The sequence below is a fragment of the Macrobrachium nipponense genome, chromosome 28 (genome assembly GCF_015104395.2).
Source record: "Macrobrachium nipponense isolate FS-2020 chromosome 28, ASM1510439v2, whole genome shotgun sequence".
Lineage (NCBI taxonomy): Eukaryota > Metazoa > Arthropoda > Malacostraca > Decapoda > Palaemonidae > Macrobrachium > Macrobrachium nipponense.
The window spans coordinates 26,311,382-26,337,976 of record NC_087217.1 but is presented as its reverse complement, the minus strand read 5'-3'; the positions used below and the strand labels follow the sequence as shown (position 1 = coordinate 26,337,976).

At 45.2% G+C, this 26,595-nt stretch overlaps 1 protein-coding gene across 8 annotated transcripts in view; it reads right to left on the bottom strand.

Annotated features, from left to right (window-relative positions):
• Positions 1-26,361, bottom strand: part of LOC135201600 (TBC1 domain family member 31-like) — a 92,441-nt gene extending 66,080 nt beyond the window's left edge. Inside the window, exons 1-9 of one of the 8 annotated variants that reach the window (XM_064230643.1) lie at positions 26,241-26,361; positions 24,749-24,868; positions 24,347-24,443; positions 22,775-22,909; positions 22,101-22,216; positions 21,672-21,847; positions 9,518-9,666; positions 9,129-9,285; positions 8,576-8,672 (exon numbers count right to left, since the gene is read on the bottom strand). In XM_064230643.1, the coding sequence (XP_064086713.1) occupies positions 8,576-8,672; positions 9,129-9,285; positions 9,518-9,666; positions 21,672-21,847; positions 22,101-22,216; positions 22,775-22,909; positions 24,347-24,438 (922 nt within the window). In that variant the 5' untranslated portion in view covers positions 24,439-24,443; positions 24,749-24,868; positions 26,241-26,361. Of the gene's footprint in view, positions 1-8,575; positions 8,673-9,128; positions 9,286-9,517; positions 9,667-21,671; positions 21,848-22,100; positions 22,217-22,774; positions 22,910-24,129; positions 24,200-24,342; positions 24,447-24,748; positions 24,869-25,710; positions 25,950-26,160 lie in introns of those variants that run through there. The other 7 variants (XM_064230640.1, XM_064230646.1, XM_064230639.1 and 4 more) reach the window with 7 other exon arrangements.
• Positions 26,362-26,595: the final 234 nt, after the last annotated feature.

Here is a 26,595-nt window from a genome sequence, read left to right as displayed (position 1 = left end):
ACTCAGGCCTGAGGTGTCGAGTTTTTCTTCAGATAGCGCCGTAGCGCCCTCACAGGACAAAGCAGCATCTCATCCGTATCGTTGTCGGTGAAATCCATTGGGAGGGGGGGATTAGGAAAGGGGATTCGAACCTGTCGTAAAAGGGATCGACGGAATTCTGTGTCAGCTACGATTCGGGACGAAATCGAGTCTTAGCTACGAAATTCGGGACGAAATCGAGCGTCACAGATCCATTCCCCTGGAATGCATTGAAGGACAGACCATGAAGTTCCCCTACTCTCTTCGCCGATGCCAGGGCCAGCAAGAAGAGGGTCTTGAGGGTCAGATCCCTGTCTGACGACTCTCGGAGTGGCTCGAATGGTCTTCGAGTCAAACTCCTAAGGACGAGAGTCACATCCCACTCAGGGGGCCTGACAGCTCCCTGGGTGGGCAAGACCTTTCGAAGCTCCTCATTAGCAAGGAGATCTCGAATGAGTTCGAGATGTCCAGTCCCCTCAGTTTTAGGACGAGTGCCAGTGCAGCTCTATATCCTTTAACTGTGGGTACTGAGAGGAGCTTCTCCTCGGCGAAGAAACACGAGGAAATCCGCTACCTGCTGAAGAGTGGCTCTGAGAGGAGATAGACCCCGTCTACGACACCAACCACAGAAGACGGCCACTTCCCCTGGTACACAGCTGCAGAGGACTGTCTGACGTGTCCAGCCATCTCTGTTGCTGCGCTGCGAGAAAAGCCTCTCGTTCGCAAGAGATGGTGGATAACAGCCAGCCGTGAAGTTGTAGGGACTGGACTGCTCGGTGGTACCCGCTCTAAAAACGTGGTGGCTGTTCTAGAAGGTTGTGCCAGTGGGCATCTCTCTCGGTTCTTCTGCAAGAAGAGCCAGCAGGTCCGGTACCAAACGGCTTGAGGTCGTTTGGAGCCACCAGGATCATCCTGAGATTGGGAGTGGACCAGCAGCTCGGCTGATCACTTTCCGAATCAGACAAAAAGGGAGGAAAGGCGTAGACGAAGAGGTTGTCCCAGGGGCTGTTGAAGAGCGTCCTCTGCAGCTGCCCATGGGTCCGGCACGGCTGAGCAAAAAACTTAAGTTGTTTTTTGTTGTGCCGGGTGGCGAACAGGTCTATGACCGGACGCCCCACAGGTTGAAGAAGCCTTTCGCCACTTCTGGGTGTAAGGGACCACTCGGTCCCTATTACCTGATCCCGACGGCTGAGCTTGTCCGCTACTACATTCCTCTTGCCTGGAATGTAGCGTGCTGACAGCTCTATCGAGTGAGCCGTGGCCCACTCGTGCACCTGCACAGTCAACTGGTTGTAGCGGGAGACACACTAGGCAACCCTGCTTGTTGACGTATGCCACTACTGTGGTGTTGTCGCACATCAACTCCACCGAGTGTCCCATCAAGCGGTCTTGGAACTCTTGGAGAGCGTAAAACGCTGCCTTGAGTTCCAGGACATTGATGTGAAGGTGCTTGTCGTGATGGTCCCACACACTGCAGCCAGCAACTCCTCCAGGTGTGCGCCCCATCCCTCGGGTCGATGCGTCTGAGAACAGGAGCATCTCGGGGGGGGAGTGCGTAGGGGCACTCCTCTTAAGAGGTTCCTGTCGTCGAGCCACCAGGCTAGGTCCTGCCTCACCTTCTCCGTGATGGACACGGGGAAGTAAGGTGGGATCCTTTACCTGTGACCAACTCTCCCTTATCTCCACTGGAGAGACCGCAGGTGAAGACGTCCGTGAGGAACTAACTTCTCGAGTGACGACAGGTGGCCGATCACGACTTGCCATTGCTGAGCTGCCTGTTCCTGCCGAGACAGGAACCGGCCGGCTGCCTCCCTGAATTTGCTGATCCTCAAGTCTGCGGGGCGGACTTGAGCTGCTACCCGTATCGATCAGCAATACCAAGGTACTACATCTTCTGCTTGGGTTTCGAGATCGGACTTTCTCGTAGTTTCATCACGATCCCCAGATTGCGACAAAACTTTAGAAGTCGATCCTGTCCTGCAGCAACTGCGAGCGGGAGCTCGCCAGGACCAGCCAATCGTCGAGATACCTCAGAAGACGTATCCCGTGCGAATGGGCCCAAGCAGACACCAGCGTGAACACTCTCGTGAACACCTGTGGGGCGGTTGAGAGACCGAAGCAAAGTGCCCTGAATTGGTACACCGTCCCGTCGAAGATGAAGCGGAGGTACTTTCTGGAGGACTGATGGATGGGTATTTGAAAATACGCATCCTTCAGGTCCACCGAAAGCATGAAGTCGTTCTCCCTGATGGAGTCCAGCACGGAACGTGCCGTCTCCATCTTGAACCGAGTCTGGCGAACAAATCGGATCGGTTCAGGGGAGAGAGATCTATCACCGGGCGCCAGCCCCCCGATGCCTTTTCCACTAAGAAAAGGCGGCTGTAAAAGCCGGTGACCGATCTACTACGACGTTCTACAGCTCGTTTGGTCAGCCATGGTCTTGATTCTCCTGCCAGAAGAGCGTCGTCCTTTGAGGATCCCAGCACATAAGTTCTGAAGATGGACCGGGTTGGAGGTGAGGGGTGGTCGAGATTCGAAGGGTAGTAGATATCCCTCCCGAAGGACGTCTACTATCCAGGTCTCGGCACCGTAGCGCTGCCAAGTTGCCCAATGGCTCGCTAGGGCACCCCCCCACTTCCGGCAGCTGGTGAGGGAACGCCGTCCCTAGCGTTTCCCACCTCGCTTCGACTTCTTCCCAGCACCTCCTCGGGGAAAGGAGGGCTGGGAGGAGGGCTGGTTACGGCCTCCTTTACCAGAAGTTGAAGCAGGAAGAGTCTTTCCTCGGGGCTTCGATGGAGCAGCCGTCTTAGCAGCCGAGGAAGCGCTAGCTAAACTCTTAGGCTTAGCCGCAGTTGTACGAGATTGCCCAGAACCTTCGTAACTGCCTGGTGAACCAGACGGTCACTGTCGTCAGTGCGCCGTCTTTCCACCGCAGCGTCCACCATCTCTCCGGGAAAGAGAGCGGAGGAACTCTTCATTGGTCCGTTACGGAGTCCATTTACCGCCTCACGCCCGGCCCCCTTGGCTACTCGTGTAAGGACAGCGTCCCTACGACGGAGAACCAAGTTGGCCCACAGGTTTGCCGTCTGATGGGCGAGGTAGGAGATGGCCCTACCTCCAGACTGGCACAGTCTCCTGAAGTCGGGGTCTTCTTCGAGGGCAGCACCCCGGAGTCGGCCGCGACCTTGGATACTGTGAGGGACCACAGATCCAACCAAGAGACTGCCTGGAAAGCCGCCATAGCGGTAGCTTCCAGGCCCAGTGCCTCCTGCTGCGAGAACCACAAGTTCTCCGACAGGAGCTGCTGCAGGGACACACCTGGAGTTAGCCTAGCTAGCTCCGGGTTACCTGTTTGGGCGGTATTGGATCCACTGATGGCACGTAGAACTTCCGCTGTCGCTGCAGAGGAGGAGGAAGTAGCTTGGAAGACCGTCCTGACTTAAGTGAGTCCTCTCGTCCTGAGACGAAATTCTCCACCTGGTCAAGGACTGAGTCTGCAAGCTCCGATCGCGGCAGTCCCACCGTCATTTTCGGGTTCCCTCTTCGGGCCCCAAATGACTCGAGCCGGGACGTGGGCTCAGATGGTGGTAGCGGCGATCCTTCCCCCCAGGGTGTTTGTGCTGACGAATCAGCGCAATAACCTGGGCAAAGTTCCTCTGGATCTCGGGAGTCACAGCGTCCTGAGGAGTAGGACCGTCCAGTCCCTCCAACAGGAGCAGCTCTCGAGACCCTCCTCCTTCAGAAGGAGGAACAGCAACAGACCCCTGACGGTCGCCTCCAGCCACTTGCGCGTACGACCTGGCTGGTCCTAAGACCATGCCTGGTGCGTGCGGCATCGTGACGGGATCGTGAGCGGCGCACCTCTCACGATCACTCCTAGATACCTCGCTCTTCCCGGTGTAGCCCGAGGAAGTTGAAGGTATAGGAGAGACAGACCTGACGCTCCCCCCCCCCGCTCGCTGGCAGGACCAGCGTACGTGGGGGGCTGCAGCCGATCACCAAACCCGCGGTGGGGATCTATCTGCAGGCCTGGCCGTGCCGCTCACCTGTGGCGAGCGGCCTCGACTGAGTACGTCGACCCCGATCCGTGGCGTCAGACGAGCTGCTGCTGGCCACCGTCTCCGTCCGGTCCCTGTGGGAGCGACGGTCAGGTGATCTGCAGAGCTCGCTTTCGCGGCGGTGAGAGGGGGACGTGAGCGTCCTCACGGCACGTCAAACCGCTGGTACCAGCCGAAGCTGGTGCCGTTGGTCGAGGGGACCTCTTCCCAGCCTCAACCCGTGGCCGGTCAGAGACCGTCACGTCAGCCCGAGGTACCGGTCTGAACTGGTCGCTACGAGAGCGGCCCGCTGGCCTGGCGAGAGTCACTTCGCGCGATTCTCGACAGTCTTCTGCTCCGTGCCTCGGTCATGACGTGAGCGAGCTCAGGCGTCTTGACTTTAGCTGCAACGGTTCGCCCGAAGGAGGACCGTACACTCAGGACCTTCTCGCGAAGGAGAAGTCGAGCCGGTATACCTGGCTTTAGCAGCAGTGCTACCAAGACCAGGCGGCGGATGTACCAGCAGTAGCCAGCACATCCTTGGTCCCCCGTCTTCTTCTTCTTCTCAGAAGAAGAGACGGACCCTGTTCCCGAGGGAACAGGAGGACCAGCAGAAGCACCCCCCGTCACGCCAGAGCGAGACGGGCCCTTCGAAGGTCCCGCAGGAGCCTTCTTAGGGGGGGAGGAGGCAGCCTTCTTCTTCTTCGGCTTGGAAGCCTTAGAAGTCGAAGGGGGAGAGGCGGCAACAGACGACGAAGAAGACGACGACGACACCTTCCTCTTCTTCTTCTTCTTCTTCGTCAGCTCTCTCAGGACGGACGTCAGGTCTTCCATCCACGGGAAAAGTCGGGCCAATTGCCAAAGCAACACGCCCTGACTGATCCTGTCCGGAAGACCTGAGGACCGGTGCAGCACCTCCATGACGAGACGCGACGTGGGCAGGGGCAGGCACGGCAGGAGCGGCAGGGACATCAACAGCAGGACCAGCACCATCAGGACCAGCACCAGCAGGACCAGCAGCAGCAGGACCAGCACCAGCAGGACCAGCACCAGCAGGACCAGCACCAGCAGGACCAGCTCCAGCAGCAACATCGGCATGAGCGTCCCGCACTGCGCGCTTCGTAGGAGCGGCGCAAGCGGCTGGGCCAGCAAACAACTTAGCTGCAGGTACGGCAGCATAGTCCGGCGTCACCAGGCATCTCCGATACAGCCAAACTCATCATTGGGACGGGCGGCAGATCCAGGGGCGAACTTTTGGGACAGCGAAAGTCGGGAGTCGGCAGCACATAAAATCCAGGTGGCGGCGGCACGCCCCTCTTAGGTACGGCAGCAGTCGGCTTCTGGATTGATGCCGTGGGTGTCACCGACGCAATGTGTTGCGTATACACTACATGAGGAGGGGCGGCGTACGCTGGTGTGGACATTGTGTTTGTCGTTGTTGTGACTACACCATGAGTTACAACTGCCGACCCCGCCAGACGTTGAATCAAGCCCTGGATACTAGGGGCGCCCTGCAGTCCCAACACGCCCACACCTGTCCAAGGTCGTCACTCACAGAAGGCACACCTGAGGGAGGAACAGTCGGGTCAGTTAGAGGGGCACCCTCGCGCCCGGGGGAGGACGAACCCCACCCAGAGCGGACGGAAGACCCCGAGTACAATTGAACTACCGGGTATCGGGCGCCCATCTCCACACTCGACGGATCGAGTGAGGAGAAGGACTCCGAAACCCCCCCGCAGGGGAAGGCGCAAATCGTGGGGGCTGAGCTGGAGGCAGGAAGGATGACAAGGTATGTCACCAAAGGAGTCGCTGGAGAGCTTTCCGACGACTCCTTGGTCGGTCTACGCCTCTTCCTACCCTCGTACAGCACCCACTGCGCCTCGGACCAATTCACACACATTACAAGGTTCGGCTCGGGAGCATTCTCGCCCCCCGACACCGATAACACAATTCATGTGGATCAATGTCTGGATAAGAGCGAAATCCGCCGCATTTACGCCCCTCCAGCCCGGGACACACTCTACGGGCAGCTGGTGGGCGCGGCGAAAGCTCTTCTTGATCCATAATTAAATTCACTTTCAATGAAAAATGAAAAAAAGAGTACTTACAATTTCAATCAAGACCACAAACAAACCAGTCAGAAGAAATTGTAAACATCCAAAGCACACGACGAAAATAGCGGGCAGAGCGATGACGAACACGTCCTGTCACACACGGCCGAAAGCAAAAGTGATTCTTCACCGCCCGGTGCGCGCGGCGCGCGCACGATCGGACAAGCAGTTAACTACCGTTCTCCCTTGTTCGAAGCTTACGACCGTCCCAGCTGCCGCTAGTTACCTTCCTATTGTTAAAGGACGAGGGTTTGTATACGTATCGGAACAAAACCACATCTCTACTAGTAGATGGAGCCGAAAAAAGGCACAGATTGAGGCGACGAACGAGCCGCTAACGGCCGAGGCGCAACCCTACTCTCAGGCTCCTTATACCGCTTGACTGGAGGAGGCGAAGAATCGGCGCCTGAACGCCTCTTAAGGGACGCGAAACGGGCGAATCTCGCCAAGAGCGCCGCGCGACCGGAGACGAATCGCTTGAATCATTCGAAAGGCGTCTGACCGCAACACCTTTCCAACGCTTAACCGAGCCCTGTTGAGGCGCAACAGGCTCAACAAGAGAGGCGCCGTCTGTGGGCAAATCCCGATCGACTCCCTTGGACTTCCGGTATGTCTTCTCCCTGGTGCGGGGGAGCTGGACAGTGACCTTTGTCTAGGAGACGTGTCAGGACAGACAGACGCACCATCAAACTACACTCTTACCTGAAGCCGCTTTCTCCAAAAACGTCTTAACTGAATTACCAAGTTGCAAAACCGTATTCTCTAGTACCGAAAATTTCTGATCTAACCTCGATTCCAGACTGGCAATGGTGTCGGAAGAAACTACAACGGGAAGCCGGAGAAGTGGGATTAGTAGGAGAATAGGAGGTGTAGTTAAAGGAGACATAACAATTTGAGGAGAAACAGAAGGAACAGATGCATCGCAAGACGAAGCAGAGCTAAGTCTACTTTCCCTAAGCGCTGCTTTTCTAATTCTGTCTTTAGCTAATTTCTCCGAGTATGAACTAAAAAACTTCCATTGAGAATCAGTCCAATCACTACACTCGTACAGGTTCGATCTGCCCTGAAAAACAAAACCTGCCCCCTACACTTAACACATTTAGTGTGAGAATCATACTCTAACTGGGATAATCTAGTTTTACATCCTGAGATGCAAAACCTAACTCCCGACGGGACTAGAATCCGACATGGCAACGCCTAAATAAAAGCAAAATAACAACAACGCCAAAAAAGAGTACTTCACCAATTCCGAAGATCAAATCCACAAGAAAAAAGCGAAGCAAAGTCATCCAAACCGCACCGACCACCGATGTTCACCGGACGCCGGCAGGAAAAGATTGGATTCACCTGGGCAGTTGTACCTGGTTCTCCCGCGAGTGGGAGGGAGATGACGTCATCACCACCATTGTTGTGGGGCGACGCCGACGCGCTAAATTTGAATTTAGTATCCTGCGCTCGTGGAAATCACGGCTCTATAATTGTTCGGTAAGACACTACAATAAAAATACTAACTGGCAACCCCAAGAGTTTCTAAAGAAGTACGATCAATTCTGAGATTTGTCGCTTCACTTCTGGAACTAACTGTACAAGAATGTGCAAATTCACCGTTTAGTTTAGTAAAATCGAAGAGATTTAGAAATGATAGTTGCTGAACTACCTTGAAACTGTCCACACTTTCTACATCTTTGTACACACACATCAACTCCATCCATTTTGGAGATGGAAACAATAAAGAACAACGTAACCTGGGTCGGAGCAAGGGTCTGTGAAGCATACAGACAATAATCAACTTTGACTGGTGGATTGTAATTAATTTTGATTAGCTGGATTAAAGAAACCAGTGGGCATAAGGCAATATCCAAGGTTATGATTGGCCTGTGACCTGAATTAACAGCGATGTGGTCGACACACGATGGAAACCTCCACAAAGTAACACCAACTGGTAATGAAATTGAAGCATGTACTAAATGGAAAAAAAATAGGTAATTTCCCTGATTTTATCCACTGTTAACCACTGGCAAAGAATGTAGAGGGAGGGAGATATTTTCATAACATAGTTGATCCTACTTGAAAACATCAAATTTCTGGTGACCTGAATTCAGGGCATTAGAGGCAACATGCAGCGGCTAACTTAAGCACTACAGGAGAGCGGTGCTGCGCAACACCATTCACGTCAAGTGAATACTTACTAAGAAAAAATTATGTTTTGAAGTAATATTTGTCAAGGATCAAATTGACGGAAATTAACAGGGCACAATGCTTTTTACGGTGATTTAGATCACATCAAGTAACTTCTATTCTCTCCTCTTTTCACTAGGAGGCCAAATAACCAATGTATTACCCTATCTCCCTACTCTGCCTACTACCCAAATAAGAGAATTCTAATAAACATATAGGAAATTATCTTACCAATATTGAATCTTTGGGCTCGCAATGTCTTCAGTTTTGTTGACGTAGTAAAATCAATTATGGTAAGTATTCCTGTTGAATTAAGTACAGCTAACACCTGAAAAGAAAATCAAGCACCAAAACATTATTAGGTACATGACAGTTTAGTGAAAGGATTAATTTTCTGTTCTGTATTTGAAAGAAGAATGCACTTGTCAATAATCACACTAGCACTAACAAATGAGTCCTAATCTTTTTGTACTGATAATGGCAACATGATTTCCTAAACTAATCATCATATTTCTGAACTGGGTAAAACTCCTCTTAGAACCAAGGACTTCCAATGGACTTTAGTCTGAAGCTATCTGGTATCACAGAAAACCCTGAACTAGTACCATGAGCTGATATCTCCGTGGAGTCCAACACTTCATTAACTTCTTCATTCAAGAACTTTAAATAATTTTACTTTTCTAGCAGCCATTAGATTGGCTTTAATTATTTTTCTCATGAAGGTTATCCTACATTACAATGCGTATAGTGTTCGTGAATATGTAGTAATATGTTTATCACAAACCTGGAAATACCGAGGATGAATGGCAGGTAGAAAGGTGACTCGGAAGACATCAGTACATGAGGCAGGTAACTGTACCACCTGAGCAACTGAACGATTTATGAGAGAGTATGTTACAAGAAGATGACTCTTCCCACCGCCAACAAGCCACTCTCCTCCACTACCCATAAGTTCAGAATGTATTAGAAGACAAGTTACATCCAAGCAAAGGTATTTCAACATATGTATACGAATTATTCTTTTAGTCACAAGAACAACATTATGGCCATGACAGAAATGCCGGTCTAATTTGGCAAGATAAGAACCATCATTTATTTAGCAACAGCCATGTAAGAACTGTTTTGAAGCAAAAACTGCTCCATAGTGGCAATAAAAAAAAAATGGGAGCTTACCTTGACAGAGCATAAGCAGTAAAATCCAGTTGTAATCCTTCAGGAGGATGAATGGTAATCTGCTGAGACCTGTTTTGGCTTGGCCATATGAGAATGCCACCTGTCACAAAGCTGACAACAAGTTCATCTCGCTGCCACACATGACCAGCCTGCGGTATTCAAATATTCAGGAATTACTCTTCTTAAGCTGAAGCAAGATCATGTACCCTTCACTTTAATCCATGCCATGATAAAATTATTCAAAATGAACATAGGATAAACATAAAACCTATAAAAGATATTTTTCAATGAACACCCACTGCAATAGATAGTATGTAAAGCATAATATATTTATAATGGTGATAAAAATCAATGCAACCTGCTTTAGGTTATTTGTAGTCCCTTCACTAGAATGCTGTTCTCCAATGTGGATGTTTGCTTCTGCCAGAGATTTATCTCTTTTAGATAAAGTGGTTCGTGTGGTAGGTTTCTCCTTCCTAATAGTAAGTGGTTCGTGTGGTAGGTTTTTCCTTCCTAATAGTAGAGTTATGACTTGGACCATTGATGGATGGTCTCTTGTTGGTCACTTTTTCATAAGTTGTATTTCAACAGAGATCCTTCACATTCTCAACTGATCCCTCATACCCCAGATTTGCTTAACAGCAGAACCAATATGCAGTACATGTGCATGCTGTCAAGCTTCTCAGTTCCAGAGGTCCTTTATTCCTCACACCATTGGACTCTGGAGCAGCCTCCTATTGGAAGTCATGCAATTGGAACTTCAGAAGTTCAAGTGCAGGTGCATTACATTACTACTCTAATATGTAGTATTCAACTTACATTTTAATACATTTATTGGTTAATTTACTTTCATTTTTAATAAGTGGTGTCTCTTTCTGTATTTCCCTTTACCTCATCTTACTTCTTCCTAATGAACACCATATTCTTTGGAAGCTAGAATTCAAGCCAATGTTCCCTAGGGGCTTGGTTCCATATGAATAGGCTTCAACTTCTGAATAATAATAATAATAATAATAATAATAATAATAATAATAATAATAATAATAATAATAATAATAATAATAATACACTACATCAGAAGCAACCCGACGGAGAGAGGATATAGAAGAAGATTGGTCAAACATCTGGAATGAGAGGAATAACACCCCCCAAACAGAGCAGAGGCTGGCAGACCAAAGTAAGGAACATAAAGAAAAAGACCTGGCTCTCCCCAACAGAAAGAGAAGAACTGAAAGGGAAATGTCACACAACAACGAATTACACGAAGACGAACTGAGAGACGATGCCACAGAAGACGACCAGGGAGGATGAGGTATCAAACAACGACACACGAAGAAACACCGACGAGTAACAGAGAGGACGGAATGGGTAGAAAAGATTGAGACAATGGATGGAGCCAGATACAGAGAGAACAAAGATTCCCCTCCATGAAAGCCTACAACACCAAGAAATTGAGGGAGAAAACAAGTGAGGTCAATGAAAATACTGGGCATAATACAGACCACCAGTATCACAGAAACAATAACTTGACATGGATCAGAGCAAATTAGTAGCAGAACTGATGGGAATTCGAACACCAACCACCACCACACAACCCAACCCAACAGAAACCAAAACAGCAACATCCTTGGAAAAGGCGCCTGGAAAAGCAAATCATGGTGATGAGATCTGACTTGAGTAAACTGAAAGAGATGGCAGAAAAAGGCTAAAGAAGCAAGAAAACAAGGGGGAGGAAACTCAACGAGAAATACAAAGCTACACGAGAGGGGATTAAAACAACACAATAGAAGATGTAAAACAGAGGCTCAAGGCCAAAGCACATAAGATCCAACGGTACATGAACAGGAATAAGGGATACCAACAGAACAAACTATTCGGAACCAACCAGAAAAGACTATACAGCCAACTAAGAGGGGAAGACAAACCACCCAGAAATTCCTGAAGCTGAACCAAGTAAGAGACTCTGGGAAAAACATATGGAGCAATCCGGTATCACACAACAAACATGCAACATGGCTCCAGGAAGTCAAGGAAGAAGAAAACAGGAGAATAAAACAAAGATTCACAGAGATCACGACAGACACAGTCAGACACCAACTAAAGAAAATGCCAAAACTGGAAAAGCCCCAGGTTCCCGATGAAGGCATCGTCAGGGGGTCACTCGCTGCTCTCCGGGCGGCGGTGGGAAGGAGAAACGTTTCTTGAGTTATATTTAAGTTTGGTTTTCTCCTTACCTATATGAAGGGCTTCTAGGAGGTGCAGACGTCGGGGATCTGTGTCTGATCTATTATTATGATAATTAGGGATAATATCATTTCTTTTTATCCGTTTGTTTATGAGCAGTCCTGGCGTGGTTGAATATAGGCTCCTTCTTGGGCTTGGCAGGAGATTCGCTTGGAGAAAACGCATGGAGGTCATACCGACGTATTTGCCGAGCATCCTCGGAACGGGGCATGTGTAACGGTAGACCACATCGTCTTCTTCAAGGGATCCTGCAGGGGCGCCGAAGGGGTTGTTTCTCATCACCAGGCTGCTCGTCTTCTTCGTTTTTATAATATATAATTATTTTAATATTTCTGTCTGGGTCGGCGGGGCTGACGTTTCCTCGATGATCTTTTTGAGGGCTTGTTCGTCCTCCTTGTACCTCCGGTGGAAGTGCCCCTTGTAGAAAAGCTTGATGGGCTCTGCAACGTCGGGGCGGGGTTTCCTGGTGGTACCAGGCATCCATACTTTTTTTCCTTATTGGACTCATCAAACAGCACGACTTGGTGTGTCCGTTGTCGACGAGGACCTGGGTGGCGCGCTCCAACTCACTGTGTGCGTCATTCCAGGAGGAGCAGTGTGAGAGGGCCCGTCCTGACGAAGGCGCTGATGGTGGAGCGCTTATACTCTCAGGGCACTCACTCTCACCGTTACATGCATATTCCCAGGTTCGTCGGCTTCGTGTACACCCTCGTGCTGAATTCGGAATCTCGCTGTTTCGACAAGGACGTCAAGGAAGGGGAGGCGGCGATCTTGGCAATGTTCAATCGTGAACGTTGAGGCAGCTGTGGTCGGGTGGAATGCACGTCGCAGCTGCTCTATCTCATCCTGGGTGTCGGCGCAGACGAAGGTGTCATCGATGTAGCGCACGTACATCCTCAGGTTTTTCCTGGAAATCTGGAAGACCCTCTCTTCGACGGTACCCATATAGAAATTGGCGAAAAGGACCCCAAGGGGAGATCCCATTGCCACGCCGTCGATCTGGGTGAACATATAGTTGCGGTGATCAGCAAAAGGGGCCTTCTTAGTGCAGATTCCAGCAGGGCTCGAAGGGCATGCTCTGGGATGTTTAAGGATGGAATGTCGGGGTCCCTGTAAACTCTGTCCAAAATCATTTGTATGGTCTCGCAACGGGGACGTTGGTAAACAGGGACCTCTACATCCATCGAAGCGATGCATCCTCCGGGGGGCGTTGCTCGTAGGGCGTCCAAGAACTCGGCCGACGACTTCAGGCTGTGACCTATCTGGGGACGTACGGGGTTAAGATGGTGTTAAGTTTCTTGGCCAACAGGTACGTAGGGCAGGGATCTGGCTGATTATGGGCGAAGGGAGTTCCCTTGTTTATGGGTCTTAACATTCCCATAGATGTAGCCTAAGTCATGGTCACCCGTGTATTGGGTGGCAAATGCAGGGCGTTCGAGGCGGCGTTGACCGTTTTCAATAATCCGGTTGGAAACCTCTCGCTTGATGTCGTCGACGGGGTTCTTGGTGATTCTGCGGAATTTATCGGCCCTGCGTACTGTGACGTCCTCACGCTTCCTTAACTGCTTCGCTGCTTCCCTCAGGTCACGGCTGATGATACCACTGCGGTAGTCTCCACGGTCCGGTGAGGACCTCGGCAAGCAGAGGGGCTGAAGGGCGTCAGTCGTCCGCAAGTTCCCAAGGTCCTCTTGCTTCTGGATACCGTCGAGGAGATATTCAATTTCCAGGCGTTTATCCATCGCCTCGCTGCGTGATGAAGTGGCAGTTGAGGCCCATCTGCAGGATCTTGTCTTCGTCAGGTGTTGGGACGTGACTTGTGAGGTTGATGTACTCGTCACGTCCTTGTGGGAGGCGTATCTTACCTCCGTTGAGGGCGACGAGTTTCTTGGTAATGGTCCTGTTCTTCTTCTCAGCATCTTTTTCCTCCAGGCGGGGCGAAGGCAGTCGATGATGTATTCGTGTTGTCCACGCCCTTGGGGGTTGTCTATTGCGCCATTTTCTTCGTCTGAGGCACGAGGTGGGAGCTGCAACAGGGTCGCTACGACGGCGGAGGCCCTCCCAACTCGGAGTATAAGCTGTCCTTTTCCTCGACGAGTGCGGCCCTCTCTTGTTCCTTGGCGTGCAGTTGCCGTTGCAGCAGGGTCCTCCTGAAGCTCCTCGTGCCTGGTTCTCGCTGGGCGGCAGGGTCATGTAGCCGGAAGAATGTGTATTTTGGTAGAAGACCCTCTTTTAGGCAAATACTGTTAAAAAGGATGGCAGAATTAAGCGAGTTGATTTTATATATTGTTTTTTCTATTTTCCTTACATTCCGCTTCTCAGGCTCAGCGATGTTTCTGAGTAACTGGCCAATATTCATATTGGGAATTTTCAAAAATTGTAAATGCTGAAGGAAACTTTTATTAGAACAGGATATCAGGTCCAGGTCAAGCAGGGGTCGTCGTCAGTGCCGGTACAAGGAGGACGAACAAGCCCTCAAAAAGATCATCGAGGAAAACGTCAGCCCCGCCGACCCAGACATAAATATTAAAATAATTATATATTATAAAACGAAGAAGACGAGCAGCCTGGTGATGAGAAACAACCCTTCGGCGCCCCTGCAGGATCCCTTGAAGAAGAAGAGTGTGGTCTACCGTTACACATGCCCCGTCCGAGGATGCCTCGGCATATACGTCGGTATGACCTCCATGCGTTTCTCCAAGCGAATCTCCTGCCACGCCCAAGAAGGAGCCATATTCAACCACGCCAGGACTGCTCATAACAAACGGATAAAAAGAAATGATATTATCCCTAATATCATAATAATAGATCAGACAACAGATCCCCGACGTCTGCGCCTCCTAGAAGCCCTTCATATAGGTAAGGAGAAACCAAACTTAAATATAACTCAAGAAACGTTTCTCCTTCCCACCGCCGCCCGGAGCGAGAGCAGCGAGCGACCCCCCGACGATGCCAGATAATCAGGAGCCCCCACAGGATGATACGATTCCTGCTACAGATGGAATTCCTGACGTTCATCCCCAGGCACACCACTGTGGCGCTCGCACAAGAGAATCCCCGAGACCTTCGAGGCGAGATCCATGGCTTCGCCCAAGACCGGCCCGACCAATGAGAATGCAACTCTAGGTCCGTGCCGCTATAAATACCGTTCCGCAAACTTTCCTGCTACAGTCTCTTCAATCGACTCGTCCGAAGATGACCTACGAGAAGGTCGAAACGTCACGTAATACCAGCTTATACAGCACCAACACCAGCCCTTAATCCAAAGACGACCCGTGGCCCGAACTGAACTACGCTTACGGAATAATACCGGCACTGACGACGACCCCTGCTTGACCTGGACCTGATATCCTGTTCTAATAAAAGTTTCCTTCAGCATTTATAATTTTTGAAAATTCCCAATATGAATATTGGCCAGTTACTCAGAAACATCGCTGAGCCTGAGAAGCGAATTGTAAGGAAAATAGAAAAAACAAAATATATAAAATCAACTCGCTTAATTCTGCCATCCTTTTTAACAGTATTTGCCTAAAAGAGGGTCTTCTACCAAAAATAATAATAATAATAATAATAATAATAATAACACAGCAACCTCCTTGGAAAAGGCGCCTGGAAAAGCAAATCATGGTGATGAGATCTGACTTGAGTAAACTGAAAGAGATGGCAGAAAAAAGGCTAAGAAGCAAGAAAACAAGGGAGGAACTCAACGAGAAATACAAAGTACAAGAGAGGGACTAAACACACAATAGAAGATGTAAAAACAGAGGCTTCAGGCCAAAGCACTTAAGATCCAAACGGTACATGAACAGGAATAAGGGATACCAACACAACAAACTATTCGGAACCAACAGAAAAGGACTATACAGCCAACTAAGAGGGAAGACAACCACCCAGAAATTCCTGAAGCCGAACAAAGTAAGAGACTCTGGGAAAACATATGGAGCAATCCGGTATCACACAACAAACATGCAACATGGCTCCAGGAAGTCAAGGAAGAAGAAACAGGGAGAATAAAACAAAGATTCACAGACATCACGACAGACACAGTCAGACACCAACTAAAGAAAATGCCAAACTGGAAAGCCCCAGGTGTTCCCGATGAAAGGCCATGTGGATACTGGCTCAAAAACTTCAAGGCCCTACACCCACGAATAGCAGAACAACTCCAGCATTGTATCTCAAATCACCAAGCACCCAAATGGATGACCACAGGAAGAACATCCTTAGTACAAAAAGACAAGAGTAAGGGTAAATATAGCCAGTAACTACAGGCCTATCACCTGTCTACCAATAATGTGGAAGTTACTAACAGGTATCATCAGTGAAAAGCTATACAACTACCTAGAGGAGACACACCATCCCCCACCAACAGAAAGGCCGCAGAAGGAAGTGTAGGGGCACAAAAGACCAGCTCCTGATAGACAAAATGGTAATGAAGAACAGTAGGAGAAGGAAAACCAACCTAAGCATGGCATGGATAGACTATAAGAAAGCCTTGCGACATGATACCACACACATGGCTAATAGAATGCCTGAAAATATATGGGGCAGAGGAAATACCATCAGCTTCCTCAAAAAATACATGCGCAACTGAATACAATACTTACAAGCTCTGGAATAAGACTAGCAGAGGTTAATATCAGGAGAGGATCTTCCAGGGCGACTCACTGTCCCCACTACTCTTCGTAGTATCCATGATTCCCATGACAAAAGTACTACAGAAGATGGATGCCGGGTACCAACTCAAGAAAAGAGGCAACAGAATCAACCATCTGATGTTCATGGACGACATCAAGCTGTTCATGGTCAATGAGCATCAAGGAAATAGATACCCTAATCCAGACTGTAAGGATTGTATCTGGGGACATCAGGATGGAGTTTGGATAGAAAAATGCGCCTTAGTCAACATACAAAAGGCAAAGTAACGAGAACTGAAGGGATAAAGCTACCAGATGGGAGCAACATCAAACACATAGATGAGACAGGATACAAATACCTGGGAATAATGGAAGGAGGGGATATAAAACACCAAGAGATGAAGGACACGATCAGAAAGAATATATGCAGAGACTCAAGGCGATACTCAAGTCAAAACTCAACGCCGGAAATATGAATAAAAGCCATAAACACATGGGCAGTGCCAGTAATCAGATACAGCGCAGGAATAGTGGAATGGACTAAGGCAGAACTCCGCAGCATAGATCAGAAAACCAGGAAACATATGACAATACACAAAGCACTACACCCAAGAGCAAATACGGACAGACTATACATAACACGAAAGGAAGGAGGGAGAGGACTACTAAGTATAGACGATCTGCGTAAACATCGAGAACAGAAGCACTGGGGCAATATCTGAAAACCAGTGAAGACGAGTGGCTAAAGAGTGCATGGGAAGAAGACTGGATAAAAGTAGACGAAGACCCAGAAATATACAGAGACAGGAGAAAGACAGACAGAACAGAGGACTGGCACAACAAACCAATGCACGGACAATACATGAGACAGACTAAAGAACTAGCCAGCGATGACAATTTGGCAATGGCTACAGAGGGGAGAGCTAAAGAAGGAAACTGAAGGAATGATAACAGCGGCACAAGATCAGGCCCTAAGAACCAGGTATGTTCAAAGAACGATAGACGGAAATAACATCTCTCCCATATGTAGGAAGTGCAATACGAAAAATGAAACCATAAACCACATAGCAAGTGAATGCCCGGCACTTGCACAGAACCAGTACAAAAAGAGGCATGATTCAGTAGCAAAAAGCCCTCCACTGGAGCCTGTGCAAGAAACATCAGCTACCTTGCAGTAATAAGTGGTACGAGCACCAACCTGAAGGAGTGATAGAAAACGATCAGGCAAAGATCCTCTGGGACTATGGTATCAGAAACGGATAGGGTGATACGTGCAAACAAACCAGACGTGACGTTGATTGACAAAGTCCAAGAAGAAAGTATCACTCATTGATGTCGCAATACCATGGGACACCAGAGTTGAAGAAAGAGAGGTAAAAAATGGATAAGTATCAAGATCTGAAAATAGAAATAAGAAGGATATGGGATATGCCAGTGGAAATCGTACCCATAATCATAGGAGCACTAGGCACGATCCAAGATCCCTGAAAAGGAATCTAGAAAAACTAGAGACTGAAGTAGCTCCAGGACTCATGCAGAAGAGTGTGATCCTAGAAACGGCACACATAGTAAGAAAAGTGATGGACTCCTAAGGAGGCAGGATGCAACCGGAACCCCACACTATAAATACCACCCAGTCGAATTGGAGGACTGTGATAGAGCAACGCAAAAAAAAAAAAAAAAAAAAAATATATCTATCTTATAAATAACTAACTAATAACAATAACAACAATAATAATAACAATAACAATAATAATAATAATAATAAAAAAAAAATAATAATAATAATAATAATAATAACAATAATAATAATAATAATAAGGAAATATAAGGAAAATTATAATAATAACAATCAATAATAATAATTAAGAAGGAAATATGGAGATGCTACATCAGAAGCAACCCGACGGAGAGAGGATATAGAAGAAGGTTGGTCAACATCTGGAATGAGAAGGAATAACACCCCCCAAATAGAGCAGAGGCTGGCAGACCAAGTAAGGAACATAAAGAAAAAGAACTGGCTCTCCCCAACAGAAAGAGAGGAACTCGAAAGGGAAATGACGCACGGCAACGAATTACAAGACGAACTGAGAGACGATGCCATAGAAGACGACAGGGATGATGAGGTATCAAACAACGACACACGAGGAAACACCGACGAAGTAACAGACAGGACGGAATGGGTAGAAAAGATCAGACAATGGATGAAGCCAGACACAAAGAGAACAAAGATCCCCTCCATGAAAGCCTACAACACCAAGAAATTAAGGGAGAAAACAAGTGAGGTCAATGAAATAATGAGACTAATACACACCACCAATATCACAGAAACAAATAACTTGACATATGCAGGAACAAGATTAGTAGCAGCTGATGGGGACACGAACACCAACACCACCAGCACAACCAACCCAACAGAAACCAAAACAGCAACCTCCTTGGAAAAGGCGCCTGGAAAAGCAAATCATGGTGATGAGATCTGACTTGAGTAAACTGAAAGAAATGGCAGAAAAAAGGCTAAGAAGCAAGAAAACTAGGGAGGAACTGAACGAGAAATATAAAGTACACGAGAGGGGACTAAACAACACAATACAGGATGTAAAACAGAGGCTTAAGGCCAAAGCACATAAGATCCAACAATACATGAACAGGAATAAGGGATACCAACAGAACAAACTATTCGGAACCAACCAGAAAAGACTATACAGCCAACTAAGAGGGGGAAGACAACCACCAAGAAATTCCTGAAGCCGAACCAAGTAAGAGACTCTGGGAAAACATATGAAGCAATCCGGTATCACACAACAACCATGCAACATGGCTCAAGGAAGTCAAGGCAGAAGAAACAGGAAGAATAAAACAAAGATTCACTGACATCACGACAGACACAGTCAGACACCAACTAAAGAAAATGCCAAACTGGAAAGCCCCAGGTCCCGATGAAGTCCATGGATACTGGCTCAAAAACTTCAAGGCCCTACACCCAAGAATAGCAGAACAACTCCAGCATTGTATCACAAATCACCATGCGCCCAAATGGATGACCACAGAAAAAACACCCTTAGTCCAGAAAGACAAGAGTAAGGGAAATATAGCCAGTAACTACAGGCCTATCACCTGCCTACCAATAATGTGGAAGTTACTAACAGGTATCATCAGCGAAAGGCTATACAACTACCTAGAGGATACAAACACCATCCCCCACCAACAGAAAGGCTGCAGAAGGAAGTGTAGGGGCACAAAAGACCAGCTCCTGATAGACAAAATGGTAATGAAGAACAGTAAGAGAAGGAAAACCAACCTAAGCATGGCATGGATAGACTATAAGAAAGCCTTCGACATGATACCACACACATGGCTAATAGAATGCCTGAAAATATATGGGGCAGAGGAAAACACCATCAGCTTCCTCAAAAATACAATGCGCAATTGGAATTCAATACTTACAAGCTCTGGAATAAGACTAGCAAAGGTTGATATCAGGAGAGGGATCTTCCAGGGCGACTCACTGTCCCCACTACTCTTCGTAGTAGCCATGATTCCCATGACAAAAGTACTGCAGAAGATGGATGCTCGGTACCAACTCAAGAAAAGTGGCAACAGAATTAACCATCTGATGTTCATGAACGACATCAAGCTGTATGGTAAGAGCATCAAGGAAATAGATACCCTAATCCAGACTGTAAGGATTGTATCTGGGGACATCAGGATGGAGTTGGAATAGAAAAATGCGCCTTAGTCAACATACAAAAGGGCAAAGTAACAAGGACTGAAGGGATAAAGCTACCAGATGGGAGCAACATCAAACACATAGATGAGACAGGATACAAATACCTGGGAATAATGGAAGGAAGGGATATAAAACACCAAGAGATGAAGGACACGATCAGAAAAGAATATATGCAGAGACTTAAGGCGCTACTCAAGTCAAAACTCAATGCTGGAAATATGATAAAAGCCATAAACACAAGGGCAGTGCCAGTAATCAGATACAGCGCAGGAATAGGGGAATGGATGAAGGCAGAACTCCGCAACAGACCAGAAAACTAGGAAACATATGTCAATACACAACGCACTACACCCAAGAGCAAATACGGACAGACTGTACATAACACGAAAGGAAGGAGGGAGGGGACTACTAAGCATAGAGGACTGTGTCAACATCGAGAACAGAGCACTGGGGCAATATCTGAAAACCAGTGAAGACGAGTGGCTCAAGAGTGCATGGGAAGGACTGATAAAAGTAGACAAAGACCCAAAAATATACAGAGACAGGAGAATGACAAACAGAACAGAGGAATGGCACAACAAACCAATGCACGGACAATACATGAGACAGACTAAGGAACTGGCCAGCGATGACACATGGCAATGGTTACAGAGGGGAGAGCTCAAGAAGGAAACTGAAGGAATGATAACAGCGGCACAAGATCAGGCCCTAAGAACCAGATATATCCAAAGAACGATAGATGGAAATAACATCTCTCCCATATGTAGGAAGTGCAATACGAAAAATGAAACCATAAACCACATAGCAAGCAAATGTCCGGCACTTGCACAGAACCAGTACAAAAAGAGGCATGATTCAGTAGCAAATGTCCTCCACTGGAGCCTGTGCAAGAAACATCAGCTACCTTGCAGTAAAAAGTGGTACGAGCACCAACCTGAAGGAGTGATAGAAAACGATCAGGCAAAGATCCTCTGGGACTATGGTATCAGAACAGATAGGGTGATACGTGCAAACAGACCAGACGTGATGTTGATTGACAAAATCAAGAAGAAAGTATCACTCATTGATGTCGCAATACCATGGGACACCAGAGTTGAAGAGAAAGAAAAGGGAAAAAATGGATAAGTATCAAGACCTGAAAATAGAAATAAGAAGGATATGGGATATGCCAGTGGAAATTGTACCCATAATTATAGGAACACTAGGCACGATTCCAAGATCCCTGAAAAAGAAATCTGGAAAAACTAGAGGCTGAAGTAGCTCCAGGACTCATGCAGAAGAGTGTGATCCTAGAAACGACGCACATAGTAAGAAGAGTGATGGACTCCTAAGGAGGCAGGATGCAACCCGGAACCCCACACTATAAATGCCAACCAGTCAAATTGGAGGACTGTGATAATAATAAAAAAAAATAAATAAATAAATAAATAATAATAATAATGAATAAATAATGAATAACAAATAATAAATAATGAATAAAAAATAATAAATAATAAATAATAATAACAATAATAATAACAATACATAATAATAATATAGTACTTACCCATTTCACTGGAACAATTTCCTCTAATCGCAATCTGCTAGTAAGATTAAGTGAAGGCCATGACCACAGGAGAACTTCATCTGAATTGTACGAGATAACCAAAGGTGACCGGGCTCCTGAATGAATTCCTTCCACTGGAAATGTGTGTCCTATCATCTGCATGACACTTCCATCATCTTAAAAATGAAAGGCAGAAAAAATAATGATGTACATAATACCATATACGTAAGCACTGTGTGCATGACATACATCCATGTTATAAGATTTATAGTGTATGTAAAACTTTATTGTTATTGTAAGATTAGCTTACAGTTGTTGTACACTATATCCATAACTTACAACCTAACTGAACTAAATGAGTATCAGTCTCACAATTTAAAAAAAAAATTAATTAATCAAACAGCACACAAGAAAAAAGAAATGACTTACTGACATCAAGTTTGTATAAACTACTCGACTCTGTTGCTATGAAGAGAACATTTTCCTGGTAAGGATGAAATGCCAGTGTTGTACATGGTTCTACAGTCTTTTTCAATAAGTAATACCTGAAACAAGAATTCCAAATACTGAACCAAGGTTAAGAGACTTATATATAAACAGATTTGAAAAAGGGAATGAAATGTTTACTGAATCTAAGAGATAGTCGATGTCTAACCACCATGCTCACTGATAAAAACATACAGCAATGTACTTCTATTCATTATGCTCTTGAGCTTTGCTAAAAGCAATCATTTTTTGGAACCGTTACTTTCTATGTTCTTTAAGAATTCATATATAAATGGAGAATTTAAAGTCAACATATTGAGACTTTTACCAATGCTTCTCTTGTAGAGCGAAATAATGAAGAAAATACATTTCTTGAAATGGTTTAGATGCAATGTCAATTATTACCTTGAATACTAATAAGCCATACACTTAAGAATTAAGAAGCTAAAACAACTGCAATGAAGTAACTAAAGCATTAACTGAAAAACTGTGAAGTTTTACGTAGCCCACTTAAACTTCTGAATAGTCTCTAAGGTCACATTTGTATGCAAGTGATAAGAATACAAAAAAGGTAAATATGAGTTAATGTACATTTCAAAAGACACTACAATTCTTACCGGTTTTCAACAAGATGTATGACAAATACTAAATTGGAGCCAGGTTCTCCTGTAGTGACTACAGCCATATAAGTACAATGGCAGCTTATTGCAGTAGTCTGGGATATGCCAGAACCCACTATTTCCAACAAAGTTCTGAAACAGAAAAGAATCCCGTTCACATTTTGAGTTTCCAAAAAAGTCCAGTGGTCAAACGTGTACATCGGGACATTCCTCCACATCCTTATCTAAATGTCTGAACTTCAAAATGGCATGTTTTTACATTCAGTCAGATAAAAGCCAAATATCAAACATAGTTAATTCATTTATGGCTGAAAACATAAGTTCACTGTCAGGTTGATCTACTACATGGACATTATAAATTTGATGAAAAAATTTTTAATCCCACCTACATCAACCTCAAATTAAATATTCTAGCATATAAACAGCAACAATCAGAAACAAAAGCAAAATGAAATAAATGAAAGGATACTATGTTTTTATAACTACGTATAGTTATACATTGTCTAATAAACTTAGATCATAAAAATTTTCATCATAAGATTTATTATTTGGATACTTATCAACTGTTAAAGATAACTTATATCTCCTTGCTGATAGGCGAGGCTGCATTCAAGCAAAAGATTGAATGGCTACCTGGATGACTGTCCAGCGCTGTTCTCCACCAGGTGTGTTCCGAATGTTTTAGCTTGTCAGAATTCTCCCTGGCAGCCCACTAAGTTGTGGAGAGGCAGGGTGGGGTCTAGTTTAACAATAGGTAAGTATCCAAATACATAATTAAAGATATAAGCTAACTTCAACAGCAGGCAATATTCATCCCAAATAATAAGGTTTACATCCTGTTTTAACTTCTCAATACACTTTTCCTAAACCTAAAGGAGAAGGCAGCGCTAAATGAAGAAAACTCAGTCCTAACTAAAGCATTTGCAAAGGAAAAGCCTAGATCGAGTATAAATAACTACAGACGAAGGACCTGGAGAAGGGGAATTAATGACAGGTTGGTGACCTGACCTAACTGGTTGCTTTCACAATCTATCTGCTTCCCTCCTCTCCCTATGCTAACTAACTTAGGCAGAAAGTCTTTCAAAAATCCCTACTTCCTCACACTGTTCCCAAAATCATGCCTTATACCATTGCAGCTGGTGCAAACAGTGTGTATCTCCTAAAAAATAAACATCCTACTAACACAGTAATCATTCTTACGGAACTAAACTTTCTTAGCCTTGATTCCAGCAGAAGACATCCAAGAAAAATAAAAATAGAGTACGTACTGTGATGACAGCAAACAGTCACGAAATACCAATAGCACCTATACACAATGGTAGCAAGGAGAATTCTGATGAGCCAAAACACACCTGATGGAGAACAGATGACTAGACAGTCATCTGGGCAGCCATTCGATCTTTTGTTTGAATGTCGACTCACCTATCAGCATGGAGATATAAGCTATCTTTAACTAGGTAAGAGTCATTCCAAATAAAAGGCAGCATACATGAATCTTTTAGCATTGACAGATAACAAAATCACTGAGTAATCTCTTCAAAACAGATAACCTGCAGGTACTGTACTTACGTTAATTTATCCGATGTTTTGAGCACGTCCAAATTGAAATCTGTGGGCCATATTTGGCCAGTTATGTCATCTAATATTACTTGGCCTCTCATGGCAGCTACTAGATCCAGAACAGAAAAAAAGCAATACAATATAAAAAATATTAAGTCGTTCATGAAAATCATTTGTGTTTATGTATACAATTAATAGCAGAATAATGAAACATCTGACATATAAATGCTTTTCCATTTCATACAATGTCCATTCAAATAGGAATGTAGGTTAACTCAAGTAGCAAATGTGAAGGTAGTGGAATAACTTTAGTTCTTGAAAAGAAATATTATTAAGATACTGTACATTACACTAAGGCATAATTAAATCAAATTCCCAAAAAGTTCATTGGACCTAACAAATACAACTTACCATACTTTTACGATTGACAGGACAGCCGAGATATGTTGCACAAGTCAGCTGGATGATAAACCCCCAACTCTCATTCTAACCCAATGCTTCCGAGTAGCACACTATTTGCAACATTGAACCCTGTAAATTTAGGAAAAAATTTAATCAGCCTATAAGATACAGGGACTCATGTACATTTCAAAGTATGTATACTGCAATATGACAATGCACTCAAAATTTACCTGAAAAAAAAAGAAAAAAAAATTATATATACATATACTATATATATATATATAATATATATATATATCTATATATATATATATAATATATATATATATATCTATATATTAAATTAACATACATAATATATATATATTACAATGCTAAATTCACTTATTTCCATAGTTTTTTGTAAGTCTTATCCCAAGTTTGGAGGTTAAACACAAAAAACATTTGGCAACACCATAGCTAGGCTATATCACAGCAAAACCAATGAAATTTGTGTCAGGAATCTGGTTACTTTTACAACAATGAATATTTCCAAGTGCACTATCATGAATACCTAATAGGCTAAATATATGCAATTCATAACCTTACTCTGATCTTTCATTATATGAATGTTATCTACCGCACTCTCCTTCTTCCCGAACAGATGACACAGTTTCCCGGTTGGAGGCTGATACCCCTCGTCATTTAAGATTGTTGTGAATAAAGTGTCCCAACGTCTATGGGTACAAGTGGTGTGTGGATTTAGCACAGGAAATGGGAAGTTTGTTGACACAAGTGACTCCGCAAACATCGAGATGGCGTGAATCTTCTACATAGCTATTTGGTGCTTTAAGTAAAAATTTCGAAAGCGTCATGGAGGTATTCATGGAGGTATGTTTGCACTGCACATGGCTAGACTTTCATTAACCTCTGTTTAATCTAAAAATATGACCTTCATTTCTAACTTTGGAGAAAATAGGCTAGGTACTTACTTCGAAAGGAGAAAAGTCTCAAGGTGTTGCTCCCACCAACAATGACTCATGGCTGGTGCCCATCTCCGGTGTCAGGTCGTGTTAAAGTACTTTTTCGGAGGGTGGATCAACATGCGGGCAAGACTGACTCAGCTAGTCCGCTCGGCTGTTTCCCCTAATCTAGGTAGTACAAACATTAAGGTTTGAGTAGTCTCCCGAACATTAAGGGCTATTGTTGTATCGGTTGTCTCAAAGCCCTAAAAGGTTGATGTCGAAGTTCAAGCCAACGTTATGCCAGCACAGGCTCTTGTTGCTGGAACAGCTCTTAACAATTGGTAGGCCTAGCTACCGTAGCTTAAGTACCTTAGTAGTTGGTTGCGCTGCTTATAATTTACACTCATAAATTAAACCATACTATTGTCCTCATACACTCTAAAAATGTTTTACTTAAAACTCTAAAAAGAAATTTACCTATAAGAGATTTCTTAATAGTATTAATCACAGACAGCAATAGGTATTCCCAATACGTGGTCGTAATAACGAAGTTATACCTTGTAGTAGTATTCGTAGTGACAGTTGTCTCTTTAAAAATTTTCGTGTTTGTTTACATTAGGCCAAGGATATCAATGAACAAGGTAGATGAACTAAGATGAATTTTGATACTGACATTTTTTTATTTAAATAAAAGCATACATTCAATTTCAATAACAATGTCATTATATTATATATGTTTAATTACTTAATTAAATCAAAAATTAATCGTTCCATTCTGGTAAAACTTTAAATATAAGGTAATTACTCTCATCACATAGAGCATTCATAGATTTTGCTTTGGAGTCATTGGTTAGACGGTCAAATAAAGAACTGATTATTTGAAAAAAAATATTTTACTTTTTGACGTTCGTA